Source organism: Clinocottus analis, unplaced genomic scaffold (assembly GCF_023055335.1).
Source record: "Clinocottus analis isolate CAN_PGR_092001 unplaced genomic scaffold, fCliAna1.0.p SCAF_8, whole genome shotgun sequence".
NCBI classification, from domain to species: domain Eukaryota; kingdom Metazoa; phylum Chordata; class Actinopteri; order Perciformes; family Cottidae; genus Clinocottus; species Clinocottus analis.
The window spans coordinates 11,633,388-11,656,451 of NW_027176240.1; the positions used below are offsets into that span (position 1 = coordinate 11,633,388).

At 40.8% G+C, this 23,064-nt stretch overlaps 2 protein-coding genes across 3 annotated transcripts; one reads left to right on the forward strand and one right to left on the reverse strand.

Moving 5' to 3' along the window:
• Window positions 1–6: 6 nt before the first annotated feature.
• Window positions 7–17,138, reverse strand: si:ch211-217g15.3 (uncharacterized protein LOC368914 homolog). The gene is made up of 3 exons (XM_068567995.1): window positions 17,073–17,138; window positions 705–742; window positions 7–622 (listed from the first exon to the last, which is right to left on the reverse strand). Exon 3 carries the CDS (start codon window positions 598–600, stop codon window positions 7–9), a length of 594 nt encoding a protein of 197 aa, XP_068424096.1. The 5' UTR covers window positions 601–622; window positions 705–742; window positions 17,073–17,138.
• A 3,574-nt stretch (window positions 17,139–20,712) lies between these two features.
• msx3 (muscle segment homeobox 3) lies at window positions 20,713–22,957 on the forward strand. Of its 2 annotated transcripts, none has more exons than XM_068568786.1 (2): window positions 20,713–21,245; window positions 21,617–22,957. In XM_068568786.1, exons 1-2 carry the CDS (start codon window positions 20,885–20,887, stop codon window positions 22,042–22,044), a joined length of 789 nt encoding a protein of 262 aa, XP_068424887.1. In that variant the 5' UTR covers window positions 20,713–20,884; the 3' UTR covers window positions 22,045–22,957. The 2 variants fall into 2 exon arrangements, with proteins under 2 accessions (XP_068424887.1, XP_068424888.1); XM_068568787.1 differs by having other exon boundaries at window positions 21,638–22,957.
• Window positions 22,958–23,064: the final 107 nt, after the last annotated feature.

The window sequence follows — 23,064 nt, forward strand, 5'->3', positions numbered from 1 at the left end:
GAAGGCTCACTGGTGGTACAGATCGTCCAGATCTTCCTCTGGTTCGCTGTGCTTCCTCTGAGATGGTACATGAACGACAACTTCAGTGTCATCTTGGTAAGGGATGAGCTGGAGGGGCTCTTTGTGGTACACGTCATCCATGTCCTCCTCTGGTTGAAGGTGAACTCTGACCTCACTTTCACCGACGACCTTACTAGCTTCGTATCCAGGCATTAGTGGAGCCAGATACACGTCCAGCTCCTCCCTCGCTTTGCGGTAGACTTCATCCCAGTCCTGCTGTGGCTCGTTTGGGGCCACCTCACTGAAACCAGGGTGGTCGATGTCGTCTCTATCCTCCTCAGGTTCCTGATGCTTCTTCACCTGAGCATCTTCCTGCCAGGGTGCTGCCTGGATGCCGGCAGCAGGGAGGGCAACCAGGTTTTGGATTTGAGCGTTGAGATCATCCATCGAAGGATGGTACAGCTCATCCAAGTCTTCTTCGGCCTTCAGGGGCTTGTTGTTCTCTCCGCTGGCTGTCATACTCTTCCAAATCATCATGCGAGGGTCGATGTCATAGTGAGTCTCATCCATGTTCTCGGGAGCCTCGACTTCCACTGACATCTTTCCTTTGTTATCTAAGTACCTGAGAAAAAAACAGAAAAACACAATCAAAGTCTGCATTTCTCAATCTAGGAGAGAAGGTTTAGTTTAAGGAAACAACTTACACAACTGTATCCTGGAAGTCTTCATCTGTGAGTTTATTCTGAGAAAAGATAACAAATATTATATGAGTGATGTCCAAAAAGGAAGTCAGCATGCTCGTCATTTTACACTTCATCAACATATACATACCCATGGTTTGTATGGCTTTGCTGTGATGCCAACAATCAGATACACATAGACTATTAGAGAAAACCTAAAAGTGAAGAGGCTCTGAATTAACGTTCAGATTTTAACACTTTGACAAATGTTACAGATCCTGTTAAAGAAACCAACCAGGCAATCTTTCCTCTTGTTACACATTTAAACCAGTCTGAAACCCTTTGGAGAGATCTGTTTTCTTACCTGAACATGTTGACTGCTTTCCACTCAACGCTTTGACTCTGAACAAATAATTTCCCCTTCACCTTCTGTGAAAAGGAAAGACTAAAGTCCCAACAATAAACGACTCCTATTGTCTTGACCTTTGCATCTGGTGAACAGGCTAACGGCTGTAAGTAATTCAGTGCCGTGAGCAACATCTAGCCAACATAATATTGTTTCTGTGCCAATGGCTGATTACAACTGAGTTCTTCATTATGTCATCAAGCCTAATTAGTTTGAGTGTACCTTTTACTAGATATCTGTAAGATCAATGTCACTTATAGTTTAGTTTACCCTTGTTATTTTACTGTGATTTAAACATAACTTGTTTTTGATTTATGGCATTGCATGAATTATTTACTGTTGTAATTGATTTCACTAGTTTTACAACTACATTAATCTTCCTTATCAGCAATATGTGATCACATTGGCATAACGCCCCATGGCCTTTATCTTTATCCAAAGTTTCTCTAATTCGTTAATAAGTAGATTACCTGCACTCAATGTACCTACAGTGCAAAAATAAAGTCAGTCTTTGTTTCTGTGCTAGATAACGTGGTTTGCTATTTGGCCCGCTATTTAATATCTATATTTTAGCAGAACATTAACATGTAATAAATAGTTAATATCCCTTTACAATGTAGTTCTAGGCAGCATTCATAGAATGTTGTCAGCATGTTGTCAGCAATAGGAACTTTGTCTATCCAGACATAATTTAAATTAGTACTATTGTTTCACTATATTCTCATATATGTATATATATGCTCACAACTACATTATAGTGTGTTCATAACCATAAACCATTGATTAAATGTCTGCATACTACTTATTGTAGCATCAACATTATAAAAGCTAAAAAGAGGGGGTAAAATAAAGTGCTACCCACTTTGTTTATTTTTATACTTTACTATACATTATCTGACATTAGCAAGAAACAAGATCTCAATCTCAGAGAGACTTATCTGAATAAATAAAGTTTATAATAATACAACTATAATCTTTACTTCCTGTGTTATTGCAGGAGGGGTGACCTGACTATTGATCATGCTTTAGAGACTGAAGGTGGGTCATTGTGTGTAGGCTACAAGAAGGCATCATACAACTTTAAATACAGGGATTTGGGACGTTTTATGCATACACTAACTGGCCAAGAGATGAAGGGATTGCATGCATACAAATTATATTATTTTTTAGTCGTATCAAAAGTCAATTGATGTCCACATGTACAGTCTCCCCATGGTTGGCTTACTTCCACAGGAACGTTCTCAGACAGACTCCCTCCTGCGTACAACTTCAACCATTTAAAAAAGCTAATTACCTTCCACAGACACTTCCACTGAAGGAGGACAGTTGCAAGACAGAGGATCGATCTCAGTGTTAGCCACAACGCAGAAGCAACTGTAAAGACTGTGTCAACCCAAAATGACGTCATTGCCAAGAGCCTATCATGATGTAAAGCTCACCAGTTCAGACTAAAAAAAGCCTGTGGACTGATGCACGGAATTATAATTAAAACTTAATTTATGAATACATTTTTTCTGATATGTTGCAAAAACAGAAAACATTGAGACCATCTTAAACATCTGTAAGTTGCGTTACACAGCCATGAACACATTTAAACTAATCTTACGTAGAATACACACCCTAAAAGAATGTGATTTCAGTTCAGTGTTTTAGCGTCTGGCCGTCCCTCCGTCTGCCTTCATGCAGCTCATGTTAGTTAGAGTTTAATTTTTCAGAGACAGTTACAGCTGTGACCGTTCTTCGCTGCTCTTGTTCTCTGTTCATACACAGTAGGAGAGTCATTAAGATAACATATGGGTTAATAATGTCTCTGTACAACAAGATTACGCGCACACACACACACACACACACACACACACACACACACACACACACACACACACACACACACACACAGTACAGTAGAACAGGACCAGACAGACACACTACACACTTCCTGCTCGGTTCAAGGGATGGCTCCACTGCGTCTGCTGATTATCTGCTCTCTCAATCAGATCCATATGTACAAGTCCAATGTTAACTCTCGACTCGCCTCACTCCCAGGTCACGCACTGGTCTACTGTCTTCTACCCAAATATGGCTCCCTGAACAAGCAAATGCTAGATATCTGATAGTCATAGAACATGGACAAGAAAGCAACCATTGTTTAATTCTGCTTTTATTCCACACATAGTAAGACATTTTTGTCTGGTTTGTTTATTCCTTTAAATTAGACTGTCTTCATGAAGATAACAATTAAAACATTGAAGACAAGTTGATTGGTGACACACATATAAGCCACAACCCTGCTATAACCCCGCTATTCCAAGTCTTGAAAGTGAGGTTTGATGGATAAAGTGTGCTGAAGCTTCCACCGATGCAACCCAGTGTGTCCCACACACATCACTGAACCATGTGAAGGCCAGAGGCCCATCAGCTACCAGCACAGATTAACCACAGGACTCTGCTCCCTGAACTTCTGATGACCTCACAGGCTTACAGGAAAACACGCTCTTCTGTGGTTTTACCAACCTCTGCTCGGCAGAGCGCTGCAGTGCAAATGAGTTGCTTTCCATCAGACATAGTTGTGTCGCGGTCGCTCCGCGAAGGTGATGAAGTGTCGGAGAGTTTAAAAGCTGCTAGAAGAAAAGTTAGAGGTAGTTTTTCAGAGCACTTTAAATAAAGTGCATTCAGAGGCATTTTGAAATATAACTTCTGAATTGATGAATTTAAGAGTTGCATTTCTTCTTTGGACAGAGCCAGGTGAGCTTTTTTCCCCTGTTTATAGGTGCTAAGCCCAGCTCAGCAGCTACTGGCATAGCAGAATTGTTACCATACAAATATGACAGTGAAAGCAATGTTCTCGTCAGAGCCATGTATCTGTTTTTTTCTCTCTTAAACTGGTTTCTAGGTTCAAACAAATTTAATATCGACACGGACGTTTATCCCTTTGACAAGCTAATACACTAAAAACCAAGAGCATTTAATCAGAATAAGAATGAGCTTTCATGGCCATGTACATTCTCACATACATGGAATTTGACGCCGGATTCTGCGCTTCGTACTTCTTTTCAAGCTAGATATAAAAAGATAAATATAAAGAAAGACCAGAAAAATAAGACATTAGGAAACAGAAAAACAGTAAACATTAGTCCAGAAAGTGCAGATAGTGCAGGTGTAAGTGACTGACTAATTGTTCAGTTGTTCAACAGACAGACAGACAGCGGGAGAAAGCTGTTCCTGTGTCTGGTGGTTTTGGCGTACAGTGCTCTGTAGCGCCTACCTACCATATCCATATAAATAAATATATATATATATATATATATATATATATATATATATATATATATATATATATATGAATATATATATATATATATATATATATATATATATATATATATATATATATATATATATATATATATATATATATACTAAGAAGAACTTTATGTAGTGTAATTCTCTGCTTCTCTTTATTCTAATTGGCTGCAGGTGATGTGAGGATAATTATATTTTTATATGTGGTTTGTGCGGATTATGCCCTGACACCTCCAGAAGCCATCAGGCTTAGTTTCATGTGCCAAGAGAATGAGCAAATATGTTTCCCCTCCTCCTGTCACACTACAAAGTGCATACTTTTGGTTAGCTGTGTGTGCTGCTGCAGAGTTTAAACACATATGTATCATGTGAATGACAAGTCTTTTGGAAAATGAGAGGGCAGCCTGTAAAGACCAAAACAAGTAGGAGTTGTCAGCAGGTAATGATCGCTGCCAATAAACTGTAAAACATGTACACAGTCACATGATGTTATTGCACAAAATGTGAGTAGTAAGCCAAGAATAAATTGCCTGTCTGTAACTATTTAAATGCAGCACTAAGTCATGATTTATGCCCATAAAATGCATCAAATGCTGCAGCTTGCAGCTATTTACTGGGGAAACCGCCAAACTGAACGTTCCCATTTTAAAAGAATGAAGATACTACTTATACAATTTAATATTACACCAGACAACTATTGCATTCCATTATCCAAACCGCTTATCCTATTTAGGGGTTGCGGGGCGCTGGAGCTGATCCCAGCGAAGGCCGGGTACACCCTGAACAGGTCAGCAGTTAATCGCAGGGCACATATAGAGACAGACAACCATTCACTCACGGGCAATTTAGAGTCTCCAATTAACCTTTGGACTGTCCAGGATCAGAGATTGAACCCTAGCCCCTCTTGCTGTGATGTGACAGTGCTAGCAACTACACCACCGTGCAGCCCCAAACAACTCCTGCCTATGTGAAATATAAATGAGTAATGTCTACCTGAGCAGAGATTGAAGTCAGTGTGTGTGTTGTTATCCGAGCATCTATGTGCTTTTTTGAGACATAGCTCTGTCACCATTGTTAAAACCGTTAGCTTCGAGCTGCCACTCAGTTGTCGCCATGTTGAAAGCTGTTGAGAGGCAAAATGCTCTGAAATACAGCCCCTATATTGTTTGCTTTTTCTGCCTCAGCAGTTGCAAGCGGTGTAGACAGTGTATGTGTGAGTATCAATTCATGCATGTGTTCACAACAGCCTACCACTTACTTACACACATGCACAATGTGTAGACAGATACTGAAGATTAATATCCACTGATGACAGCACTGTCTTCAACTTGTAACTTTAATTGCGAGATCTGATGTCCTGGTTCTTTCTTAAAACCAATAACAGCTTATTACTGCTAAGCCAGAGTAATTGCCATCATGTTTGTCTTGACTTAAAGTGGCGTCTGTATGAAGAGTTCTTTGCAGGTAAAGAAACAAAGAGAAAACAATCAGCTGAGTCCTCAGACTCCAAGCATATCTACACATATTGTATCTCTGAAATCAGATAATGAACATACTGGCTGAAAAGTCACAACTCCACCACTAAAACGATCATCAGCACCAAAACCTCATCATCCCCGTAATTACTATCAGTAAATCCCATAAAGGTTGTCAAAGAGCGCAGGGCTGTATTTGAGGCTAACCACTCCTCTGTCTTTACTCACAGTCTTCCGTCATGTCCGCCCCACACTCACAACATTTAGGAAAGCTGGGGTTTTCTAAATTACTAAAATTAACTCAATGATCTACAATTAACTTAATTGATGCTTCACCCATAACCATTAAACACACATTAGACATTTCACGATGCAGTTTAACAGCACCAATGACAGGGCTGAGGGAAGGACCTCCGTGGAAGAGCGTAGGCGAACATGAAGAGTTGTGAGGACGGTCTAGTGAACGGGGTAGCTGTCAGACTTATGAAGTGGCCGCTGGAACAATTAGTGATCCATCTACTGCTGCATGCAGCGTTTCAGCTTTTGACTCTTCATTTAACATGTTTAAATGCTGATGCTTCACCAAATATCTCCTCAATGAACAGGTACGAATTAAGGGGGGCAAAGTGAGGGGCGTGATGAGCCAGTCAGTCTGAGGCTTGGAGCCACTTGACTATCAGGCTCCACGGGTAATGCCCGAGACAGATTTCCAGCGACAATAGCTCCGATGACAGCCGAGGCAGACGAGGGGAGGTCGACCAGGACCTGTACAGCACGGAGACAGACAGAAAGAGGAACTCTCCCCCCTGTCTGTTATGTAACTGATGACAGGAGACGGGGAGGCTCTTTGTCTGTCTGAGAGGAGACACAGAGGAATATGGGTGACCTTTGTTCTCAGGGCAGCTAATCTGAAAAAAAGTTACTGTGTGAAAGATGGCCATTAGTGAGGCTGGCTGTTCGAGCTGACACAGAGCCATTACATTGCTTTGACAGTGTCAACCATGGAAATATTATATTATAGACTATTATAGTAGAGACTCTCTTTCTTTCTCTCTATTTTTCTCTCTCACACTCCCACACACACTCCCACACACACTCCCACACACACACACACACACACACACACACACACACACAAACACACACACGCACACACCCATGCACACACGCACACATGCGCACACACACACACACACACACACACACACACACACACACACGTACAGCCTCAATCACATCCCTCTTAAACTCACGTGGGAGCTGTTAAAGTAAGTTTAATGGCTATTTACTGTGTTTTGGACGCTTCTCATTAAACACATTTTCCACTTAAGGAGAACTAAAGTTTTGGAAAACTCTTTAAATAAAGCACACATAATGCCAACACTTGGCACATGTGGCTCATTAATTTGGAGATCTGACCCCTACAGGATAAACAAAGGAACTGCAGAGACCTGGCTACTAACATGCACTCAAAGTATAGCTGCTTTATCTGCAGTTATTGTTTCTTCCCTAAACTTTAAACCTGCAATAACTGATCCCCCTCCCACCCTCCACACCCCCAGTGTTGTGTTTAGAGTTTGCTAAAGCAAACTCTAAACACAACACTTACCTTTTAAGTTAATGTGGAGAATTTGTAAGCAGAAAGTTGCCTACACATCCAGCAAATATTAGCAATCTTCTGAAGTTGTGTTTTTTGGCCAACTAAATTGTTGACTGTTATTGACTGTTGGTCTCTACAAACTCCTGAGAGAAATCAGTCTCTAGCTGCTAAATGTTCTTCAGGTCTGTTTTTGTCTGGTGCTGGGCCGGCAGGGTTTTTAATGTTTTTCAGCTGAAAACAGATGTCTGCTGTGGCCGACACTATGAAAGTGGTTTGAGTGAACCAAAATAGTAAATTTGCGGGCCGGAAAACCAAAACAATGAGCTTGAAGCTCTCTATAAAACTCTGTCAAGCCATTGGGAACTTTCACACAACCAAGTCATCCATTGTTAATATACAAATCTTTAACTTGGAGAGACACAGAGATCAATGCTACATGTGTTTTGTCTGCTTTTTCTCTTATCTGAAAGTTTACTTTATGCCATACAGGGTAAAGAAGGCCGTGAGGGTGTGGTACATCAAACAAAACAAAAAGAGAAACATCTTCTGCCCCTTGCCCTTCCCCACCTCTGCCTCAACCTCTCCACCTCTTGCTCCAGCCACTGAATGCCTCCTCACTGGAGTCCACTGCGGCCCTGGCTGCCAGCTGGAGTACCCCTAACCTTTAACCTCTGATCCCCAGCGCCACAGAATTCATCATCGATGCCCTCAGCGGGGAGCACATCCTGTGAAATCATGACGACAGAGAGGAGCGACAGTGAGTACAGGTGTTACAGATGTTTTTTACGCTGAACCCTTCCCTTGATATTCACGGCTCAGTGTGTCCATAAGATCACAGAAATCCTCTCTGTGTTGCTCTGAATAAGTTTGTGGGTGAGTTTGCGTGTCACAGTCCCATCTGTCCCGATGCTCCTGGGTTAAAGAGAGGATCCTGCTGTTCCTTGATGGAAAGCTGCCCGCTACAGAGAGATCCGGTTACAAGAGCACCACGCTTTCATCCTTATTAAAGAAACATGTGCCCTCTTTGCTCAGTTATGTCGGCAGATGAAACGTTTTAGTCTCCATTCTGCTTTCAGTTTGTTCTCAATTCAGATAGATACGATCTGTTGACAGAACGCTCATCTTTTGAGGAGCATACTGGTAATAACAAGCTCAGTACATGTATGTGAAGATTAATCCATTTTCTTTGTATCTCGGTGATGTATGCCTCATTGTTGTGCATCCTCGTACTTCAACTATACAATGGTTTCTTTGTTACATGGAGAAAAGGTAATTACAGACTCCCTGGTGACGAAGAAGGTCAAATCCTGCTGACTGACACAGCAATTAAAATGATTACGTAGTCTTTGGTTTTCATCATTTATCAACAACTAATCCGAGCGCTGCTTCCAGGTCTGTTTTCATATGCTGTTTTCCACCACAGAGGGACCAATTGGTCCTAAAATTTTAAGTTTTTCAGCAACTTATGATTGCAAAATCTGGAGTGTCAACATAGAAAGAAATGTCCCAGCGTCAACACAGTGTCCCGCATATTTCCTAACAAACTGACCTTCAAGTTATGGAAGAGAGGGTCAATGATAAGTAGCACCTCACACATAATGTGATAAAAAAAAACTATGTTTTAAGTTTCAAACAGAAAACAGACTATTATGAGGCTGTCTTGATGTCATGCAGTACCATTTGAAATATTTAAAATCTACAATGCCTGAAAAAATTTGAATCGGATTTGAGGAATCATGTGACATGTAATGCATCTTTCATCAACTGCAGCTACTATAAGCAACTCCATTCATGCCAGATTGCAAAGTTGGTCATTACACATCCTTCAATTCTCGGCACAGTCAGAGGATGTGAGTCAGACATCTGAATCAACTCCACTAACGGACTTTCGTTTGAGGAGGATGACTGTCCCGAAATGTCTATCTCTGTAGTTTGTAGTCGCTGTGCTCCCTGACCTCATCTCCCAGACCCGGCTTTGTTCTCACGCTGTGCCCTGCGGAAGGTCTGGCTCCAACCTTTTCAAACCATAATTACATACCTGCAGAATGCAGACAACAGGGGAGCAAAGACAGACACAGCATGAAAAGGAAAGGGAAACTGATATCTGATAACTTATTGTCACTTACTCTGTGCTGTATCTAATTTGTGTTCAATGACAGCTATACAAAATAAGTTTTTTGAATGCATTACTTGCCTTTCAGTGATACGATAATTGCTGCTGGACATACTGGTAAAAACTATAATGATCAAACGGTTCAGAGATGGAAATGGAGCAGAAGTAGGAGTAAAAGCAGATGCCAAGAAAGGAGAAGGTAAACTAAACTGTGAAGAGTATTGGCTACAATTGAATTATAAAGCTAATTTTAATGTATTTACTTCCTTGTGTTATCTGTACCCGGCCAAAAAAAAGAAAAAATCACACTTGAAATGTCTCACTAAGTTAATGGTCAGTGACTCATTGCTCTCATCTCTGTTTGAGTATCCTTTTATAAGCTCTTATTTTGTGTGTGTGTGTGTGTGTGTGTGTGTGTGTGTGTGTGTGTGTGTGTGTGTGTGTGTGTGCGTGTGTGTGTGTGTGTGTGTGTGTGTATGTGCGCGTGTGTGTGTGTGTGCATGTGTGCGTGTGTGTGTGTGCGTGTGTGTATTCTGAAAACAAGGCATAACATGAATGATTGCATAATATCATTCCATTCAGCAGCAGGTTTGTGAGACGATCATTTGGATTTTTGAGCTGTTGCTCGCTTGGTGGAAGACACAAAGACTGTAAATCATACTCAATTTCTTCTCCCGTGGTTTAGTAGTGAATTAGTAATGAATTGTGAACAAGTGGAGAAAGAGAGTTGCGAGAGATGTACAAACACACCAGAGTTAATAGTTACAGACATACTGGCTCATACACACAGCAGGAGCTTTATTTGCAGTTCATGAGAAAAAGGTACAACTGTGAATTCTCAAAATTACAACCATTGCACACCTGTAACTATTCACATCTCTCCAAAGACACATAGAAGTTGAACTCAACCTCAAATAGATTTTTCAAATTAAATTAACACAATGATAACGTGTCCGCTTCAAACAAGCCAATACGAGATGAGTATCACTAAAGAAGGTAGTTATTACATTATGAACTTCTGCCTGTGGAGAGGCGTCTGCAGAACAGGATTTCACTTATGTCACTAAATCACTCTCAGCTGGCCTGACTGCAGGATATGCTTCATTCTTCTCAAAACCTCACAGCAAATAGTACATGAAGCGTGGTGCGTTCATGAGCATGTATGTTCTCAGAGCTTATGTTAAACTGTCTGCCCTGGATATCATTACGCTTCATGTCCTTCAGGGCTGCAGTCACAGTCTGTCTGTCTTCTCAGCCCTCAGCGCCGCCATTAAACCATCATTCACCAGTTAACCTTTCAAAAGTGGTCAGCTAACTTTAGAAGGGAAAAACTATTCCTGGCTTAAGAAGGTGTGAGAAACATAAGATCAGCAAGCATTCATTCCATAATTATGGCAACAACAGCAATAAGGTCAGCCACACAGTGACTGTGTCTATAAAGGATCTATTAGACATTTGAGTAGTAACTACTTTGGTTTCATGCTTGTGAAAGCAGTTTAGGAAAGAGGTAAACAGCCTGAGGCCAGCAATAACAGAGTGGAACTGATTAAGGAAGAGAAGGAGGAGAAAGAGAAGAGAGGAAAACTGAGACAGGGCCTGATAGCATCTTCTTACCCAACTTAATTATATTAGGCAGCTAAAGACTCAGTAAACTCTCAGATGACTGTGTTTATAATCTCATGTGAAATGGTAACAATAACAAAGCATGTGCTGCAGAAACATTTCTGTATTTTGCAGCAGGGTGGGTAATATGAGAAAAGATCAAAATTACGATCACCATCATTCACTTGGGTTTTTGATTTTGAAGTATTCATAAACAAGTGGTCAACATTCAACCACATGTTCATTCTATTACGTCATTTGAGTTTTAAAAGAACTAAATCAGACATGTTTCGGGAGAACTATATATATATATATATATATATATATATATATATATATATATATATATATATATATATATATATATATATATATATATATATGTGTATATATATATATATATATATATATATATATTTATATATATATATATATATATTTATATATATACACATATATATATGAATATATATGTATATATATATATATATATATATATATATATATATATATATATATATATATATATATATATATATATTAAAGTATTAAGATTTCATGCTGAGATGGGATTGTCACTTCTTTAAATGATCAATTTTGAACAAATTCACACTAACTCATAATGTGTTCCAACTAATTCAAATGCAATCCACGCTGCCTGTTCTTTGCTTGCATTGTATTTTGTTTTCCCCATATGTGACCGCAGCGGTTTGCATATTCCAAAGGGATCTTTTTCCTTGTGGTTTAAGAGTTTCAACAGAAAATGCCAGACAACATTTTCAACACAATTTGTGGATGTGGATTACAGGGAGGAAGAGAACAATGTGGACATTTTTGTAGTTGTGTTTCTTTTGTCAGGAGAATTCATTTTTCCGTGCCTCTGCCTCACTTGCATGGCAGTCTAAAACTACAAGGCAGCTGCATTTTTACAACATCAGAATAATACAATATTGAGCTACCACGCTCAAAATACTCAAAATAATTTTTCAAAAGTGAGAAATGTTGGTACAAATTGTGTTTGCTATCGTCCATTTAGACATAAAAACAATAGTCGTCTGTATTGCCAGCACGCCAGACATTACTACACATTGTGTTTCACAAAAAGTCTAAGTGGTTTGCGTAGGGAGCAGAATGTGACCAAATCAAAAAGTAAACGCACATACTGCTGCAGTCTCAAATGGGTTAAAAGAACCATGTGAAACCATTATGTATGGAAGAATTTGCTCACAACATGAGTGAGACAAAACACAGTAATAGTAAATCAGCACCAAGTTGCAATTGAAAGACAGAGATTCATAGATCCAGGTCGCCGAATTGTATTGAGGTTTTTTTGTCATAGTTTGACAGGATGTGGACATGCTGCAATTACCAACAAAGAGAAAGGATAACCCTCTTTTCCTTTCCTTCATCGCTCCTCCGTCCCCATACTTTTCAACTCTCTCTCCATCTCTCATTCCCTCCCTCGCCCCATCTCTCCAATGCCAACACTTCATATGTCAGTGAAAGCTGTTGCTAATAAAAGTTCAAATGCAAACTATTGGAAGGAGGAGGGAAGTGCATTCTTTCCTGCCGGCATGGGAAGAGTTTTGCCGAGGCTAAAGGGAGTTCCAGTGGTCTGGGATGAAAGGGGAGGGGTGGAAAGAGGGGAGGTGTGGATAGGAGCCGAGTGTCACCCCGTTCACCCTGCAGGTCATTGAGAAAACATTTTGTTTCATCAGGTTTCGAACACACAGCAATTACATCTGAGATGCAGGAGGACGGCACATCCCTGCTCTGCGGTGGCAGAGAGTAACACGGGAGAAAGAACCACGCCTTCCAAAACTTTACAGGGGGAACTCATCCTCTCCTCTCTTCTCTCATCACCTCTCCTCGACATGGCTATAAGCAACACTAAAGCAGCACCCCAATAGCTCATCTCCATCTTCTCTGTGTCTAGAGAAGGCGACCATTGTGCACCCGTTCCTCTGTCCCCAAGTCAGATTCCTATTGAGGCTCTGAAAAGGCCTTTGAGGGGCCCTGTTTTGGCTGTGCAGCTCACCTGCAGAGGGGAAACTATGGGTCTATTCTAAAGCCCAGCAGCTGCCAGGGCAGAGAGGCTGGCACCCAGTGGGAGAGAGAATAGCGGCTGCAAAGCCTTTCAATATGAAGCCACTTAGTAACAGAAGGCATGTGCCAAGCCTGCAAGGCCAGAATGAAGAGTCACCCTTTGGAGTTCACTAAATATCAGAAAAGAGAGGGACCCGTCTCCTCTTCACTCCCGTTCTCCCTCATCTACTATGTTCTACCTTCGTCCATCTGTTCTTTCTCTGACCTCACTAAGAATGTACAGGTAGCACGACACAGAGAACATATCATGTTCAATATAAAGAGCCTCAGGTCAGGAGTATGGTGAAAAAATGAATGAAATAATTAAATTAATAATAATGCTAAATAAAGTACAAATTTGTAACATGTAATATCACAGCATCACGTTGGGAAATGAGACAGCTCCCTTGTCCATGTTCGAGAGTACCGCCGAACTCCTTGTCGTGCGACGGATGGAGCCATGATACCACTGTGAGGATCTCACTGGCTGCCGGCATGTGAAGAAGCCTTTACCACACAAAGCCCCTTTTCTGTCAGCAGGCTAGCTCCCACACTGGCGCTAATTTACGATGCCCTCACAGCAATTTCCACAGTAAGAAAAGTTCAATTGTGTTTTCCAGCTCATTAAGCATCAGCACAACAAAGCTTTCATCTTCTCCTTCATCCACTTCATCCCCCTATTCTCTCCCTCCACCCGTCTTCCTCGCTTTATCCGGCTGTCCACTAATCTGTCTCTTAGCGTCCAATATAAAAAAGATTACCGGTAAGTGTAAAGTAAAATGAGCTTCCTTATTCAAACAATTTTCTATTTCCCTATATTTAATTCAGTTTCTTTGTGGTTTCGTACTTTAAGTTTGTTTAAAGCACGGCCCCAGTCTGAAGGCGCTCTTCATACAGGCGCGGGGAGAATTTAATGGTTGTTTATTCAGGGGCCTCTGCTGGGCCCTCCCCTCTCTTTCAGAGCTTCATGAGACGACGTGGAATCTTTTGTATTCTCAGAAGAATCAACTCAGCATATTTGTTCAGGTTGTCACTGTGCTGAGATCACAGGCGCACACTCACATTCTCACAAAAACCCTAAATATATTCCAATTAAACTATATTTTCATGTAGTTGTATCTGCATTCACATGTGATGAGCCCATTAAAGTACAACATTTTACACCAGTTAAAGAGGGAGGCATGTTATGGCCTGAGAAATCCGTAGACGAATGCAAAGAGATATTCCCACCATCTAGAGCGAGCACAAAAATGCCCCTGAGCAAGTCATGTGACCCTAATTTGTTCCAGTTTCAACTCCTCTGTGGTCAACATTATCAGTGCCACGAGAATAACTGTTGACTATAATTTATTGACATTCTCGACATGCCGAGAACATCTTTTGAAGTCAGTAAGTCACAAGCTTTGAGGAAATATGTACCAGAAATATGGTCCCCTCTGAAAACTGGGATATTGCTTTAGGTCCCTCAAAAACCATCAACTACAACTATTATGTACTAAATACAACTTAAAAACAACGTGTTCTCTTAATTAGAAGATTACATATTGTTGTTGGTGGACAAAAAGTTTTGCTCTGGTGTAAAATATGATGTATACCATATTGTACTTTAGATTGAGATTTCCAAAAAGCAGAAGAAGTGTCCAACGTTAAAAGATTGTGCCATACTTTAAAGAAGTAGTTTGTCTTCTTGGGATATATGTTCGTTTACTGTCTTTCTTAAGATAAGATCAATACCACTCCCATAGATTGTTGCACTGTAAGTTTTCAGTCTTTGTGCTCAGCTAAACTAAATAGCAATAAAGCTAATAAAAGCATTTCCCAAAACCCAAAATGTCAAACTGCTTTTTTGAAAGATGGTTTGATATAGTAACAACATCTTTAACAAAGTTGGACAGCAAACCTAGTATTCATTCTCATTATATGTGCAAACTAAAAATATTACTTTTTAGACTTTATTTTTCAACTCCTGGATAGTCACATTATTGCAATATATTGTACCAGGGTGTACTCATTAATTTATAGTTATGAGTGTTGTTTAATTTTTCTTAAGTCAAAGACATTTAACTTAGAATTACGTTGACTTCTTTCTTTAATCAAGCGAGTGTTCCAGTGGACCAGTCATCTCCCAACAGGTGCTGCTGTGTGATTTGTCACAGTTTAAATTGTCACAGCATGTTGCAGCGCAGCTGCCTTCACTTGAGTGGTTTCAGAGAAGTCAATTGTAATATTGTTGGGAAATGTTTAACCTAATTTGCAAATAGTCAATCGGCAACAGCTGTCACAAACAGCTTGACACAAATCAGTGCTCCATTCTCAGCTTTCAGAGGTCCTACACCAAATTGTGTTCAGCACCGTCTCCCAGTGTGCTGTGGTCTGACCTCATTCTGCAATTCATTGAGAGGCCAATTGGGAAACTGATGCTGTGGCAGTGACATTTTTTTAGATGTACAGTGTGTGTATGTGTGTGTGTGTGTGTGTGTGTGTGTGTGGGGGGGGGGGGTTATACTAATATATAGCATGCGGTGGTAATATACGCCAGTCATTCATTTGACCATAGAATAGCTATCAATAGTGCAAGGCCATACAAGTCCTCTGCGTCCCATTGTGAACCACGGGAATGCTGCTCTTATTTCACTCAGAGACGTATTCAGTAGTTTACAGCTAAGCTTCTGTATATTTCAAGACACCGCATGGGTTAGAGCTGTAGCTCAGAGAGAGAGAGAGAGAGAGAGAGAGAGAGAGAGAGAGAGAGAGTGTGTGTGTGTGTGTCAGGTTTCTCCTGCTTCCGTCAGTCCTGTGATGTCTCCTGCTCCTCTGCTGTCATTCCCCTCATACTCGTGACGCCTACATCTGCTATCATGACCAGACAATAAAGACTTTATGATAATTTGACTACTGGCCTCTGTTAGTGGGTCATTCTCTAACATCATCATCGTCATCATTGTCGTCGTCGTTGTTATCATCGCTGAGTGCGGGCTACCATCTGAGTTCCCCGCTGCTGTCAGCACCGTGACTGAGCTCACCCTAACCCCTGGCTCGCTCCAGGTCCAGAGAGGGGATCCAGTTCCCTTTGTCCCCGTCCGTAACCATACCGCTACAATACAGCAACAATATCTCTGTGTTCACCTGTTAGCACCTGGCACTACGTGTAAGACTCACTGCCGAGCCCCCCTCAGCCAACCGCTCCGCTCGGCTCTGTCAGACGCCATGTGCAACGCGCCTTCCTGTCACCAAACCCAATATCCTGCACACACAACACACAGAGGCATAATAACCCGCTCGCTGCTTGCCTGTCAGCGCTTTCCCCTGGCAGACGAGTCATGCTAACATATAGAGAATAAATGAAAAGCACTTAAGCAATCAACAACCCATCACGTAATTACAAAGGTTTCCAGCATCATCTGCCATGTGAGCCCCCTGCATGCCCTCCGAAAGACGAATATTACTAAGAGATCATCTTTACGACCAATGCTTCAGGCAGACAACCTCAGCTTATGCTGGTGCAACAAATTACATTCAAATTAATGGCTGTAGTGCAGCTGAGTTTGAATTGCCTTTACGTCACTGCTGTACAAACAAGTGCAACACCAGGAGGCCTACAAGCCTCACCATGGCCCTGGCGGTCGCACTGCGGCGGGTTGAAAGTGTGCCATCACAGAGAGGTGCGTGATAAGATGCTCAAACGGGGATGATGACCCACATTTTCAGACAATTGTTCCTGAAAGGCTTCCCTGCACTTGTACATAGAAAAGGTGTCAACTATCGTGTGAAGAGTGAAACAAGAATGCTTGAAAGAGAAGTTAAAACTCACATAAAACGTCAACACGTTGTGCAGCAAGAGAGTTTCAGACGCTGTTTGACCATCAGACAACGATTCCATTGAAGCACACTGACGCCTCCAGTCTTCTTCTGCCACGTGAGACACCCTGAGAAATGTCCTGATGCTGGTTACAAGAAGGAGAAAATGTACATATGTTGTAAAAATATGTTGTTTTTTGCCAGGTGAGTCCCTGGTTGTCAGCTCACATGATACAATGTGCTGACAGTGGGAAAGATGAGACAGCCAATCAAGGCTGATGTGTTGTTGCAGTTCCCATCAAGCTCAAATCAGATAAGAAGAAACATCACTGGGACGACCTCAGGCCCTCCAAATCCTCTTTGGCATGATTGGTGTGACTGGGCCTGAGTGAAATGGAGCCTGGGCCAAGTGCCAAGTTAAGTACATTTTATTTCCAAGCTTGTAGTTTTATTATGTGAACCCTTAAGGCTTGACATTATTATTTGAGTAATTAATGTAACACTGACATCAATCACGTCAATGTATAAGGTGAGGGCTGCCAGGAGCCCTTGGTGCTGAACAGAATAAATACTCCGCAAAATCAACAATAAATATCATTTAAGCTTGTGAGGCAGAATTAGCTTTAGCTTTGTTCATATTAAGTCCTCATGTCGGCCCTGATTTTGGCATATGACACATATGATGGAAGTAACTGAATGAGTCACACAAACGAATGAATATTAATCAAGAATTATGTAAAATTTGCAAATTAGATGAGGTTCTAGGGTGACCTGAACTCATATATGACTTAAATCCCATTTGCACATAGATGCAAATGGGATTTTGTATAAAATAAGTATGAGAGAAAGAAACTCTGATTCTTTTCAAAACACAATATATTATCAAAGTGTTGAGATAAGTTTGATTTCTGACATTGAAGGGGTGGAGGCACGACTCAAACTGGAGTTGTGACTGAACACTAATGATATTTTTTGGATATGAGACTTGACATTTTACGAGTGTTTCAAGACGAGAGACCGATTTAAGGACACGAGCAGAGCTGACTTGTTCACATCTCTGCATGAAATGGGCCGAATCATAAATATGATACCTCTGCGTATAGAATTAAACACTTCCAGAGAATTCAGAGAGTGTGTTTTATTATAAATGTCAGCATGAAAATTAAAGTTTGTGATCTCACATACATTAACATTTTGACATAGCGATGTTGGCAGGTCCACTCAGACACAAGATAATGTTCTATTATGCTTCAGCGGACAGGCCTCCCGTCTCTTTTAAAGACGATACACTTTCACCACAAAGTTACCCGCTGTGCATTTCATAAATGTTTATCCCACATGACTCCGGTCTCCCTCCCCAACGTTTGCATAAGACAGTTGTGAGCTCTGCCAGCTCTCATGTAATAGAAAGATTTTAAAATGAAATGAAGCCTGCTTCAACATGCTTGGTTCGAAGGAAAACTTCTCTAGAAACCGCAATTATCTTCTTAAACAGTTCTTCACTTTGGCAAGGCAGCAAGGTTGTTTGTGTGTGTGTGTGTGTGTGTGTGTGTGTGTGTGTGTGTGTGTGTGTGTGTGTGTGTGTGTGTGTGTGTGTAAAAGAGATAGGTGGTTGACGCAGTTGAAGCTTCTTGTGAAGGAAACTAAAATAATTAACTGAAAACTGAAGAATAAAAATATAAATATTTTCACAGGACTTGTTTACTAATTGCAACTTTCTTTCTTTATATATTTTTGGACATTTAAAAATGATAAATGTCACTGCTCACTGATTTAACCATACTAGCAGCTTGGCTCGAGGGATCCACCACATTTAAACACACCACTGTTGGATGGATTGTCATCAATTTTGGGAAATGTCTTGTCCACCATCGGATGAATAACCATGAAATTTCATTCAGATGTCCACGGTGCTTAAATGTTGAATCCTTGACTTGAATGTTGACTTTGGAGACATTTCACCATCATCAGGTCAAAATGTTCACTCATCAGTATAACATCTCCAAGATCAACTAGCATCAAATGTAGACAAATAAATGATGCTATTTAAATGCATTCAAATAAGTAATACATGGGCAGACATGAGATATACTTTGTAATATTAAAAAAAATGTGTAGTGCATTGACTGCACTATTTTTAGATTCTATTTTTTAAACCTCATTGTTCATTGTTGCCTTCTCTGGCATGTGCATGTATGAAATATACTCATTCATTATGAAACAATGGGAGAGAAACAAAGCATTACAGCCAGCCCTACTTCCCATTTCAAACAGGAGTGAGAGTGGTAATATTCACAGTAAGTAGAGGAGAATGTAATGTTGTTGGGCACTAAATTACAGTCATTGAAAGCTTGTATGGTTACCCAGCGATCTATCACTGTCACACAGAGAGGGAGAGGGAGGGAGAGAGCAGACAGGCGCCAGGCGCAGCGGGATCAAAGCAGAAAAGGAGGCTACCTCGGGGAGAGAAACAGTTAACTCCATTTAACCAATTGTCCGACAGACAGACAGCCAGTGTGCTGCTGCAGGCCCAACAACATTTCCCAAAAGGGAGAAAAGCTCTCACATATTGGGTTTCATGAAAATGATTTGACTTGATTTGAAGAGCTGCAAAACAAGGCCAATTTGGATGGGCCTCTTCAATGGGCCTCTTTGACATTATTTGGGGTTTTACTGTCTCTCAAAGGGAGTACAGACAATGAACACAATAGGTTGAAATGTGGGCAATACACAGGCATAGATAATTTGATTACAGGCCACATGATATACATTTATATAGTGATAATAACTCTCAAGAGTACAAAGTATTGTGAATCCCAGCTTGTCTTACTGCTTTAATGAAACAGAAAAACTATGTATGTAAGATATTGTCAAGCACAACTTGGAGTTCCTACAACAAGTAACTGCACTATATGTTTTAACAGCATAGAGAAAAGAAAAGATAACCGTACACTTTTGTAAGTTTTTGGCTCCGTCTTTGGGTCAACCCTTTATTCATTTTTGGGGCAATTGTGTTAGAAAACAAGTCACTCAGAAGTCACAAAGCAACATTACCATCGATGTTACTGTCCACTGGATGAGTGTATGTGTTGAGTTTAATATTAATTCTCCTTTTAGCTCCGTTTTTGGGCTTCACAAACTCCAGAGGAAAATATCGGCTTATTTGGTTGTGTATGGTGGGTTTCAGAGAGCAGCTGCCTGTTGCTGCTGAAAACAAGGTTGATGAGAGCAGTGACAGTGAATCAAAACAGTGAAGTTGGGGTTGCAAAACCAAACCAATGATTTGAAAGATGCTAAAATGCTTCGTAAAGCAGAGGGGAAATAATTTACCTACGTTTTCGCTGATGATGATAAATATGTCAATATATTGCTATATTTATACATCATATATTTTAAAATGAAACCCATTGATGTCATCATCAGTACTGGGGAGAAGGAAGTTGCTGATGTAGGAGTCCACAGCTGGAGAGGGCCAACATCAAGAATTCCTAAAGGGAAAGGGGGACAAAGGGGGCGTGAGCCACGCCCCTCATCGGAGGTTTACATCTGTCAAAGCACCACAGGCGCACGAAATGGACCACAAAACTGTCATTACAAGCCTGGCCTATCACAGGCTGTTAGCCGAGTCACATGGGAACATCGAAAGACTGATAGGCAGGCAAAAAGATGGGAGAGGAACTCATGACACAGAAGGAGAGGCAAGTCCGTGCGTAAAAAGTTGAAGACGCAGCTGCGCAACGTTGGACCAGAGCAATAACACATTTCCTCGAGGAAAAACGTGAAGAGTAAAACAGCAACAGAGAGAGCAGCAGGAAGATTGGTTGTATGGCACCTCAGTCGTGCGTAATGAATCCTGCGCAGGGATCACCGCCCGCGGCTGCTCTGGGGGAGACCTCGCTAGAGGACCGGGTCGCTGGTGGCATGGGAACCGACGAGCTGGACCTGTCATCAGCCAGAAAGTGTAAAGACAAAATTGTAGATCTACCTTTCAGTGTGGAATCGCTCATATCAGACAGGACGCCGGATAAAAGCCTCCACTCCCCCGAGCCGGCTTCAGCCTGCGTCCGGACAGAGGAGACCGAGTGTGCGTCACCGAGAGGACTTTATCTGTGCAAACCAGAGGCTATGGACCTCAGCGACAAGGAGACGAGCCCCTGGTGTCAGGCTCCTCACGCATCCCCTCCAAGTGAGTGTAGGAAACTCTCCTTCGTTCTAATTGATCAGAAACTTGTTAAACTGTCCAGTAGTCCCAAACTGTCTCCATATATAGACATTCGTTTGCACTAGAAAATAATTCAGAGCTTAGGCCTTTATCGTGATGAAATACGATGTAATATCGTCTTTATTATTATCTCATCTAGTAAGAAATCTAGAGATGGAGGTGGATTTCGAAACTTTCAGATGTGATTGCGTTGCCTTGAAAGGCTTCTAAAAACTTAAACATTCTGTTTGATATTTCTTTGATTTTGGTTTTACTTGTCACCTACACGTGTTGTAAAATGCAAATGGAAAAAAAAGTCCCTATTATATTAATCACGTATTTTCTATTCCATTAAGGTGACTTTCTAAATCTTCCAGGACTTCCGAGTCCGGCGTCGTGCAACCTACGGAAACACAAGAACAACAGGAAACCCAGAACTCCCTTTACAACCTCTCAGCTGCTTTCTCTGGAGAGGAAGTTCCGACAGAAACAGTATCTCTCCATCGCAGAGAGAGCAGAGTTCTCCAACTCACTCTGCCTCACAGAGACCCAGGTCAAGATCTGGTTTCAGAACCGCAGGGCCAAGGCCAAGAGACTGCAGGAGGCCGAGCTGGAGAAGTTCAAGTTGGCCGCGAAGCCGCTGCTGCCGGCCTTCGCCTTTCCGTTCCCACTGAGCGCACCGATGGGCGCACCGTCCCTGTATGGGGCCGTGAACGCACCGCGGCCGGCCTTCCCCGTCCCAAGACTTTTTGGTGGACCTTATGGGATGTACTACTTGTCTTAACCCCCACCAACTTTTAACTGTCTCGTTGGGAAAGCTGCCTTTTAAAAGTATACCTTCATACAGCAAATAACCAACACTGCAAAAGTGTCCATTGTATGATGCAACCAGTACAAAACCTAATATAAAATGTGAAATATTTTGTTTTTGTGGAAAAAAAATATGTTGATAAAACACTTGGTTTGATTTTAAAATAATGCATCCATTTGGGGAAAACATGGAACAGAATCATGTTCCCTCAATTGGCAATATTCATTTTCTAAATTTACAGAACATTATTTGTTCACATGGTCATTTTTGCAGTGAATTTAGTCAAATCCTTTTTTCTCAATGAAGGACTTTTTCAGACTTGTCCTATACGTTTAAATATCTTATGAGCTGTTCTATTCCAATAGAGGTATTTCTTGAACAGTCCAAGTGCTTTAAATGTGGCAAGAGATTAACTATAGGCCTGCTTTGGATCTAAAGTAATAACTTGTGATTCAGTTAAGCCCCCACAAGTCTAAAACGTGGTGATAGCTGACTCAGACTTTTTTATAAGCCGATGATAGAAAGTAAAAGTTACCAAACAAGTCTGATTGATATATTGGAGGCTATAAAGAGGAAGTTCAAAAGAAAAAAACAGAACAATTTGTCCAAAAGTACATCTTCAATAGTTCATAGTCAGTACCCAATAGTGCCTTTTCATTGCTTTTGTAACTAAATCAAATGTCTGTAAAAAAAAAAAAAAAAAAAAAAAGATGTTCAGCTTTGGCATGTTATATTTTCCACAGTGACTTTTTTTAATGTTAAATGTGAACCATGTGATCTTTAAAAGCTAAATGTACTATTACAATAATATCTAAACTACACAATTTCTGTTTGTTTCTAACGTTTGAATATTTTTGTTCATAAATATAAACCAGCTATAAAATAAATCTGCTTTACTATTAAATTTGTACATAAATATTTTTTACCTTACCTCAAAAAGATAACATTTTTTGCACAAAAGTTCAAAGAGCTCTTAGAAGCCAGTTTCATTAC

Excerpts from the sequence above, each read along its gene's own strand:
- si:ch211-217g15.3 (XM_068567995.1), bottom strand. The coding sequence starts at position 600 with ATGTCAGTGGAAGTCGAGGCTCCCGAGAACATGGATGAGACTCACTAT.
- msx3 (XM_068568786.1), top strand. The coding sequence starts at position 20,885 with ATGGCACCTCAGTCGTGCGTAATGAATCCTGCGCAGGGATCACCGCCC. Across the intron at positions 21,246-21,616 it reads TCCTCACGCATCCCCTCCAA|GTGACTTTCTAAATCTTCCA; the intron begins GTGAGTGTAGGA and ends TATTCCATTAAG.